This window comes from Cordyceps militaris (assembly GCF_000225605.1).
Source record: "Cordyceps militaris CM01 unplaced genomic scaffold CCM_S00004, whole genome shotgun sequence".
Taxonomy (NCBI): domain Eukaryota; kingdom Fungi; phylum Ascomycota; class Sordariomycetes; order Hypocreales; family Cordycipitaceae; genus Cordyceps; species Cordyceps militaris.
In genome coordinates, this window is record NW_006271972.1 from 775,816 (window position 1) to 785,988 (window position 10,173).

At 54.9% G+C, this 10,173-nt stretch overlaps 3 protein-coding genes across 3 annotated transcripts in view; 2 read left to right on the plus strand and 1 right to left on the minus strand.

Moving 5' to 3' along the window:
- Positions 1-494: 494 nt before the first annotated feature.
- On the plus strand, positions 495-2,714 carry CCM_05266 (uncharacterized protein; the record flags this gene model as incomplete). Its single annotated transcript, XM_006670411.1, has 1 exon — positions 495-2,714. One exon carries the CDS (start codon positions 495-497, stop codon positions 2,712-2,714), a length of 2,220 nt encoding a protein of 739 aa, XP_006670474.1.
- Positions 2,715-5,716: 3,002 nt separating this feature from the next.
- Positions 5,717-9,036, plus strand: CCM_05267 (WD repeat containing protein pop1; the record flags this gene model as incomplete). Its single annotated transcript, XM_006670412.1, has 2 exons — positions 5,717-8,869; positions 8,929-9,036. The coding sequence occupies 2 exons, from the start codon at positions 5,717-5,719 to the stop codon at positions 9,034-9,036; spliced, it is 3,261 nt and encodes a 1,086-aa protein (XP_006670475.1).
- Positions 9,037-9,792: 756 nt separating this feature from the next.
- CCM_05268 (Quinoprotein amine dehydrogenase) overlaps positions 9,793-10,173 on the minus strand; it is a gene marked incomplete at both ends in the record, with an annotated part of 1,901 nt that continues 1,520 nt past the window's right edge. Inside the window, one exon of the mRNA XM_006670413.1 lies at positions 9,793-10,171. Coding sequence (XP_006670476.1) covers positions 9,793-10,171 — 379 coding nt within the window. The remainder of the gene's footprint in view (positions 10,172-10,173) is intronic.

Here is a 10,173-nt window from a genome sequence, read left to right on the forward strand (position 1 = left end):
ACGAGAAAATGAGCAATGGTGCGTTTTATCAAGATACATTCTATTGGGTCGACTTTCATCGCCAGTGATGCTGAATTTCTTCCCAGCTGTCAGCCTGCCACGCGTCCAGGATGCACAGCATCCCGAAGGGGGCTTAATCTGCGGCGTGAGGCTGAATTAGCTGACTAGCGAATATGGCTCGGAAGTGAGCCGGACCAGTTCTTCGAACCCACACGGCTGCAGCGCGCAATCAGCAGCAGGCAATTTCCACCTGGACAATGATTCTCTCACGATAAACAGAAACCTACTGTAATCACAACTGCCAAGGCATAACTAACAAGTTATATCCGCCACCCTCGCCGCAGCTCCTCGACTGGCACGCCCGAACGACAACGACTGCAACGGAGGAGCCTCGGCAGCTGTGGGCACACAGGCGCCACCTCGGATTAGCTGCCTGGCGCGCTTAGGGGAGGCGATTGTCAAAAGCGAGGCGAAAGCGACAAGCGAATACCAAAATGATCAGCCCAGAGGTGGTTGTAGCCCTTGTGGCTCTCATCGTCTCCCTGGTCGCGTTGACAGCGACCTTTATGCAGGTTCTTCAGCAGTACTATGCCTCCGCTGCCGGCTATTCCCTTTGCAACGAAAAGGTCATGGGCGGCTGGGCAAGGACCAAGACCAGGCGCTTCTCCTGGGAAGAGCTTCGATACGAAGTACAGTATGATGCGCCCGTCATCTTCGTCTCCCCCCCGAACAACAGGCGCGGCCCAATTCCCGACGCCCCGATATACTTTCTCGACGGCTCGCCGCGGAGCTTGGAAGAGACCTGGACCACGCCAGAGCTGGACCCGCGCAAGGAATATCTCACTCTATCGGCCAAGGAGCGTGTCCACACAGCAGACAATGAGCGCACGTCGTGGTCGGTGCTCCTCTACGCCATCCAGAGAATGGAGGCCAAGTCGAGTGAGTGGCAGCGCGACCAGTACGGGCCCCCGGGAACGCTTCAGGCCCAGTACGGCCTGCCCAGCAAGCCGCCGTCGCTCCGTGAGCATCATACCCTGACTGTGGCGCTGCAGCGCAAGAGAAAGAGCTGGGATACCATGCCGCCATCCATGACAAAACCCTACGCGACAACAACCATGTGCCACATGATTGAAATGCTTGCTGCGCTGGGTATCTACTGGAAGGAATTTGACCGACGTCGCGATCGCTACTGGGCCGAAGGAAATGGGTTTCTGGTTCTTGGTGAGCGAAACGACCTCGGAATTGTGTTTTCGCTGCAAGTACATGGGCAGGCCACCTTTGAGCGCAACAGGGTGATTCCTGTCGACTACATCAAGGAACTCACATTCGGCTACGTGCCCACCATCTACCGTGACACCATTGATCAGAGCCGACTCAAAGTGCCCAGCGACATGCCGGAAAATCTCAGCTCACTGCAAATGAGCCGCGACCGGGAGCTGGCGGAGAGCCTGACCGTGATTGGGTGCAACATGAATACGGTGAACTACTTTCTGGAAGACGGCAGCCGGACATCACATATTTTTCCCCTCGCGTTTGAGATTCTCGGCATGCTCAGCCAAAATTTTCACATCAACAACAGCAGCTTCACCTACATCCCGAACCCGACCAAGCACAGCTTCGACAAGCGCTCATTTTCGCTGCGCAAGCTCTTGGAGGCGTTCAAGACGCACTTTGACGCCGACACCACCACCACGCGCAACCACGTCATTGTTGACGCGCTTCGCCGCCACGTCGACGAGGTCCTCAAGACCTATTGTGAAAAAGACGGCCCTCCACGGCTGGTGTGCCTGCGAGTCCTGCACATGGCCATTGACGATACCGACGAGATCCTGACCGCCAAGAAAAAGGACACCGCGGACACATGCGGCGCTGACGCCGACACCCCCGTTACCCCTGGCATGCCTACCTTGCCCGTGGTGGTTTGCTCCGATGACCAGGGCGAGACGAAGCTTCAGGTCATGCGCCGTGAGGCCGTGCAAGACGTGCTCCGCTCCCACATCCAAGAAGTCCTGCGGCTGCTCAACGAGCGCGACGAACGTGCCGAAACGCAGTCGCTGCAGGTGCAGCACCTGTCCGACCGCTCGCCCGTCTCCCCGCTGCAGGCGCGGTTCCCGGAGCGGTTCCCGCCCCCACAGCGGGCCGTTTCGCCGGCACCGCGCTTCGAGGATGTCGACGACGCCAGTCCCGATGAGCGGCAGCAGCTCCTGATGGACGTCTACTTTGAGGTCGTGCGCCCGCGCGTCGTCCCCAAGGCTGCTTTTTCGACGGAGCGTAGAGGGAGTCTCGGCGGGGGTCAGCGTCCGCAGAGCCTGCCGAGCATGCGCGGCGGCGGGCGCAGCATCTCTCGCGGGCCCAGCCTGGCACCGCGCCCGGGCTCGAGCCGCGCCAGCTCCTCCGTCGGGGGTCCCGTGGCCGACGCGGAGCCCGGCGCTAGTGACGAGACCGATGCCGAGGTGGCCGTGGCCGTGGCCAGCGATAACGATGAGGATGCGGACGAGGAAGAGGAGAATGGCGCGGCTGTGAATGCGGCAACGGACCGCCGTCGGAGGTATCGCGTGCCGCTCGCGGCGCAGCCGGCGTCGCATGACGACATTTGGTGTACGCTGGTCTTCCGGATGATATGCTGGCTGATGCTGCACGACTTTCACAAGCTGGATGTGCAGGTGCCCAAGAGTGAGCTCCTGGGCAGTCGGGTGCCCGTCTACATTGCGTAAAAAGAACAGATTTCTCTTGTGCAAGTTTTTTCCCTTTGGGCATTGTTCCCTAGCAACCTTAGTTTGGATAATGACGACTAAAGTTAATTGAAAAAAATTTCATGATTGACTTTTGTGTTTCTTATGGATCTCGGTTGTAAGTCAAATAAGGTACTATAAAGTCTGACATGTGATGTGTCCGGACGTCCCGGAGCGGAGGCGCTACCTCGCACCATTAACATACTTTTCTGAAAAAATTAATTTTGCACCATGCTGCCATAGTATGGGACAATTGAACAAGACATGAGTGACTTACCGAGCATCTTGATACGTCTCTATTTTTAGGGCTGCGGCATGGAGCTGGAGAAGAAAAGCAATAAAGCTGTCCAGCTCCTGCAAGCAGCTGAAAGATGTGGAGCTCCTCAATGGCAGGGTACTTTCTGCTTACATCAAGTTGCTTCAAACCTTGGTTGGTTGTTCTGGGTCTAAAAATGCAATGGCGGCTACTTGCGCGGGAGGGCGTACCTACCCACCTACATACCTTTCTGAAGGACAAGCGATTTACCTAATCTGGCTGGGGAATAAGCAGCAGTATACTTGCGCTGCAAGGATTGGTGGGTTTACACTCGCTCCGGATCTGTTGCACCTCTACTGTAGTTTGCTTGTGTACTTAGTGCTGTGTAATTGCGAAAGAAGGAGGGATGAATTGGATGCTACACGTCACCAGCCAGCCGAATTTGGCATTGTGATGAGCCATCGCTGTATAAGAAATGTCATGACGAATAGAGCTTGTTCGCCGTGGCACCTAGACCTCCAATATAGGACGTGCATTGTAGAGTTTCATGCCCTGCAAGCCGGACGAAAATAAAAGACGAGATGAAAAAAAGATGTTGGGCCGCGACGTCTGGCCATCCAACAAGACGGGAAGGCAGCGGCGGGGATATTGAAAGAGGGAAGCCTGTATCCAGCCGCATCCAGGCATGCGCCCAAACACAGCCCTTGCCGCTTGGCCGATAACGCGACGTGATGGGGCAGCCGAAGAAGAACCCTCCGGACTAATGCGGAGCGTCATGGCACTACCTTGCCGGGCGCGAAACCGAGGCTTCTCCGTGGTTGAAATGGGTTGGACGGGTCCTTGTTTCGATACTGTCATCCAAGACAATACCAAGTAGGATTCGGATGTGCACAGGGGGTCAGCGCCACCAAGTAAAAACAGCGTTGGTCAGTGGCTTGCATTCCCCCTCCCTCTTTTAGTCGAGGAACGATGTTCAGAGAGAAGGCGCGCGTCGGCGGGATGGGAGAACAAGACGCCTTGTGCTTCTCATGCAGCTGTCAGTACGTTTGGGACCTACCTAGCTGAGACCCCCAAGACTGACCACGATCCGCTTGTGGTTGAGGGACAATGGGCCGAGATATGTTGGGAGTCATATTGATTTCCGTGTGATTTGTGGGTGGACCTAAGCTTTCAACTAGTTATAAGCACAATATAAGTACTGTGCCTTTCGCAACACGGTCTGTACGCCGTCGGGCCGGGATGGCGGAAAGGCTTGCTTTGAGGAGGGTTAGCGGGCACGACAAAGAAAAAATAAAACCTTCATCTCCCGCTGGCGGAACTTGAACTTGATGGCTAGTTATTTTCCTTTTGGCTTTTTCTGGTTCGGCGGCTAGACCGATGATGATGCGGTATAATTGGTGCTGGTGCTTGTTAGGGAAGGATTATCGTAGTGGCGTAGCGTAGCATCAGGTGAAAACGCAGCCCCCTTTTCCCCGGAGGATTGGGTGTCAGTGGAAGACGCGGGGTATCTATATTTGTCGTGTGGCGTGTCCCAGCCGGTAGGAATGTAGGATATAGTTGGGCTGGAGGGGGGAAATGCAAAGCGTTTGCAGATTTCTTGGTGTTCAAGTTGCGTCTAGTCGCGGAGAGGTGCGGGCGGGCGTCCCGGCAAGGGGGTCAGGATTCGCTAATCAAGAATGACGTTCTAATAGAGGCAGGTAGTTAGTGCTTCCAGTGGCTCTCAGCACGGGGAAAGGCGGAGAGGATCCACTCTTTTGGCCACTAACGGAGCCGTGATTGGCCCGAAAACCCAATTCAGAGTGCTGGCATGATTAACTAAGGAGGGAGGTCCAACGCGAACCTCTAGGTGTCCTTCCTGATAGGGGTTTTGGGGTTTGGCAAAGGTTTCTTTATTTTCTTTGGAATACTGTTGCGAGTACACAAGGGTAGTTTCTTTGATAAAACGGCAGATACCTCATCAGTAAAAATATCAGTGCAAAGCAGAAACACCCTCGTCTCGCAGAGATACCAAGTTGTCTTTACTTCGTATGGTAGCCTGGTAATAATAATCAAGTGTGCCCTCCATGTGGCCTGTGGGCCCTAGTGTGAAGGTACCTACCCACCTAACCTGTAGGTAATTGTACTAAGGTATGCTTGCGCTAATACCTAAGCAAGCTAGCCTTGGTTGGCGCGCCCCGATGAAGGTACTTTGGAACAGCACGCATTTCCTATGTTAGGCAAGTATCCTTTGCTCACTGAACGCTGGTTTGTTGGGCCTGTAGTCGCTCCCCAATGTCGGGCTGTCAGTGTCAGTGTCAGTGCAACTGCCTGGCAGTGCAACAGCCCCGGCGCGCCTGCACCTGCGCTCAAACGCTCAGCCTCCGTTTGCCCAGTGTCCACAATCCGCCTCCTCCATTTTGCAAACCCCCGACCCTCCGATGTTCTGTCTCTGGCCAACGCATCTTCCTTTTTGACCCTCACGTCATTCCCCCCCCCTTTCTCACCTTTTCTCCTCCGACGTGTCTAGTTATTGTTCGGGGCGGACACTACTCCTCTCCGCGCCACATAGCTTTGCCTCAACGGCGCGCGCCCAACTTGTTAGCACCCCCCCCCGCCGAACTCTCTCACGAAGGCCTACGATCCGATCTTTGGCCGCCTCTAACACGGCCTTCGGCGCCTGTTTCCCGTCCTCGTCGTCTATTGTCTATTAAGAAAGGAAAGGACCATTCTAGAATCTCCCTGATTCATTATGCGGTCCTCGTCGTCACCGTCGCCTGCCGGCTCAGGTCTCGACGCCCGCCGGCCTCGTAGTGCTCAGACTCAGACGGTGGCCGTGAATATGATTGAGACCCCGAGTCAACAGGGCACTCATCACTTCCAGCTCTTGAGCGAATGTGTCGAGACCAAAACCGTTACTACGACCACCCGTCTCACCCGAAAATTCCCCCAAGTCTTCATCCGCGACCCTACGCCCTTGTCAACCCTGGATGCGAGAGAGTACCCTCTGGCGATGAAGCCAACGCCGCCGGAACTGACTGATTTATTTTTGGGACCACGTCGCTTCCGCGGGGGTTCTGAGCCGTCTCTCAGTGCCAATGAAACCGAAGGGGAGGAAGAACGCGAGCATGTCAAGCGCGAAGTCGACGACGACCTGCACATCTGTCCTTATGTACGCAAACCGCCCTTTCGCGGCAATGCAGATAGCGGCATTGATACATCATCTCACCGCTCTCGTACATCTACTCAGCGACCTGATGCTAGCCGGACACGTCCAATGTCGGAGCCGCAACCTTCGGGGTCCCAGCCGACAATCACCCTCCGCCGCTCCAGTCGACATTCCTCTGTCTCACCTAGCGAGCCGCACATATCCCGTACGATACGGCTTCGACCCTCGCTCGCCGACTCCCCTACCTCTAATTTACCCTATCCAGATACCACGCCAGCTCGTCGGACGCGATCCACCCGCTTGCAGTCCGTATCCGATCGGCTGCGTCGATCCGTTGCTCAATCTCAACCGGGCACCAGTCGGTGGCCGCCTACTGAGGGCTGTCTTGCCAATGCCACCGGGCTTCCCGCTACTCCGGATACGTCTGCAGTCTTGGGACCATCGCAATCACGAGCTGCCCAGGGAAAGGCTCGCCAGCTGGACATTGTGCAAGATTCGCGAGAAACGACGCCCACCACCCAACCCACGTACGATTCCGCCAGCCCGACCGAAAGCGAGGCACACACCATATTCAGCAGTAACGTGGCGACACCCCCCATAACTGATGCCGATGCCGAGCCATTCGGAGACGCCGACGAATCGCTTCAAAGATCGATACGCTTGCACCAACGTCCCTCGATTGATATTGTGGCAGCCCAAGATGCTAGCCTACCGAGTCCTCGACTATCGCCGACATTGGCTGCCGGACCGCTTCCGGCTGCGGCCGATGCTGCCAACGATGATGAAAACTCCCGCTTCGATACTTCCTATCATTACGCAGGGCCGTGCACGCATTCAACGGACGACGTGGGCTCCATGGAACTTGCACCAAGCGGCTACAGCCAGGATGACTTGCAGGAAATGGGTCGAGCTCGCCGTCCCTTGCTTGTAGACACGCAGAATCTGCTCGAGGCGTTCGATTCCATGAAGACGGAGATGAAGACATACATGATGTATCAGTTTCTGCGACGCTGCCCCCGCCCAACACTACGCGTCATCGCTGATACCGTAAACCCTGCTCTCAAGTGTGATTTTTTGAAACAATTGCCTCTGGAGCTTGGCTATCACGTGCTGGCATATCTCGAATTCCGCGATCTCTGTCGTGCTGCCCAGGTTTCCAGGCACTGGCGCAACATTGTCGACCGTAACGAAACTGGCTGGAAAGAACTTCTCGGATTAGATGGCTTTGCACTACTGCCGGGCGAACTAAGCAAGGCGATTACGCAAGGATGGGGGTGGCAGGATCCAGTTGGCCCAACAGGCCACGAGCGCGATTTGAGTATGCACAGTCGCCTCGTTTCTTCTCAACGCGATCTCGTCCGTTCCGTCAAAAACGAGCAACTTTCCAAAGCCCGAGGTGCAAAGCGAAAGCGAGGCATCAATGCGTATACTACGGCTGAGCGATCAAAACGCCGTGCCTTTCCCAACGATGCAGTCGCCTCCCGGTACCACAGAGAGGAGATCGAAACTAAGCAACACAAGTCTGAAGGGCCCATCTCTGCCGCGAACGCTGCTGCTTCCGCCGTACCTGACCCCCAGCTGGGGTTGGCCAGCTTGCGGCAGCTGCATCTTTACAAATCTCTTTATCGCCGTCACCACATGATACGGCAGAGCTGGACAAGTGGGAAAGTCAAACCTAAACATGTGGCTTTTGCCGCGCACCCAAGGCATGTCATTACATGTCTGCAGTTTGACGAAGAGAAAATCATCACAGGGAGTGACGACACGTTAATCCACATCTATGATACGCATACGGGCAAGCTGCAAAAGAAGCTCGAGGGACATGAGGGTGGTGTGTGGGCTTTACAGTATGAGGGTAATATTCTCGTATCTGGCTCGACCGATCGATCGGTTCGAGTATGGGACATTGAGCGAGGCTTGTGCCAGCAGGTATTCTACGGTCACACCAGTACTGTCCGTTGCCTGCAGATTCTCATGCCTGCAGAGACGGGCCGCGCCCATGATGGCAAGCCGATTATGCAGCCAGAGAAGCCTTTAATCATCACCGGATCTAGAGATAGCCAGCTTCGTGTTTGGCGGCTGCCTGAAGTAGGCTCGAGGCGCTACATCCAGACTGGGCCGCCGGCACAAGAAACCGACTGTCCTTATTTCATCAGAGTTCTCATTGGCCACACACATTCTGTCCGCGCTATTGCGGCACATGGAGACACACTTGTGTCCGGTTCTTATGACAGCACTGTGCGAGTGTGGCGCATAAGTACCGGCGAATCTGTACATGTTCTCCACGGCCATTCGCAAAAAGTCTATTCCGTGGTTCTAGACCACGAACGCAACCGCTGCATTTCTGGCTCGATGGACTCGTATGTCAAGATTTGGGATCTCGACACGGGTTCATGCTTGCATAATCTAGAAGGCCACAACATGCTTGTCGGGCTCCTCGACCTGCGCGACCAGCGTCTTGTGTCTGCTGCTGCGGACTCGACGTTGCGCATCTGGGACCCCGAAAACGGCAAATGCAGACACACCTTGATGGCCCATACTGGAGCCATAACCTGTTTTCAGCATGACGGTCGTAAGGTGATTAGCGGCAGTGAGAAGACTGTCAAGATGTGGGATATCCGCAGCGGCGAATGGGTGCAGGACTTGTTGACGGACTTGCGTGGCGTATGGCAGGTCAAGTTTGACGAGCGACGATGTGTCGCTGCAGTTCAGCGGGGTGACTTGACTTATGTCGAGGTATGTGTTTTTCTTGCGCTCCCCCTCCATTTCAAGACAAAACGCTAACGATGGTGTAGATTCTCGACTTCGGCGCTGTTCGCGATGGCGTTCCTCCTGAAGAGCTTGGCACGCGAAAACTCCTTAACGAGCCGGAAATCCGAGCCATGCTCGAAGAGGAACCATGATCAATATCACGACTATCGTATATGACGACGACCGGCAACCGCAACTCTTGCTATGCCGGTCACCCAATACCCTCCCCTCCGGCTTTGGCCATTATATATATATATATACTGACTCTGTTCCTTTTCGAAATTGTGGTATATTTGGCCTCGAATTATTTGTTGCGACATTTTTGGTTTTTTTTTTTTTTTTTTTCATGTTGGTGGCGTCATTCATTGTTCATTCATTCATTCATTCATTCACTTCATTGGAAGGGGTGTTGGCATTGATTTTTTCTTCTCCTTTTCTGGAAGAGAGGCATTTTGCAATTTCTTTTCGGGGGGATTTTCTTTTGGCATTTTTCTTGCGAAGGAGCATTTGATGACGAAGGGAGCATGAGGGAAGGGCGATTGAAAAGCATTAGTCAAAGAAACATTACTTCCTTGGTGTAAGGAAAGCCATCAATTCAACTTGTTTGTATGTTTCTCTAACATGTTTGCTTCTTTGATGACTTCGTCTTTGAGTCGCGCCAATGTTCCTTGGTTTATGGAATTTGGAACTGGAGAGCGCTACTTTATGAAGCTGTCGGCCGGGTTGATACTGTTTTGCGTGGCCAAAAAGGGGGAAACTGTTACTTGCCGGAATACTTGTACGACGGGGAAAAAGAAGAAGTAAGTAGCTAATAAAAAAAGTTCTTGTGAATTAAAGATGGAAAATATTTCGTCACACTGCGCCTGCTGCTATCAGAGAATTCAGATGATGCAATCATGTACAAGTTGTCAAAACTCGAGTCGCCAAATGTCCAGCGTCGACTGCAACACCTTGGGCCCGACCCATGACGACGCCTTGCCGAGGGCGAGAAACTTGGCGTCGGCGCTGAAGGCGGCGGCGGTAAGGAAGCCGCGGCTAAAGTTGACGGTGAAGAGCAGGCGGCCGGCGTGGGCGTCGCTGACGTCGACGCCCTCGTCGTTGCGGCACAGCAGGAAGCGGCAGTCCGGGGAGAGGGCGACGGGCCAGCCCTCGCGGACGCGGCGTGCGCCGAGCGAGAAGGAGTCGACGGCGCCGGTGGCGTGGTGCCAGCGGTAGACGACGTCGCCCCACACGGAGACGACGACGTTGCCGTCGGGCGTGACGCCGAGCAGCGCCGGCGGCGCCCCCCT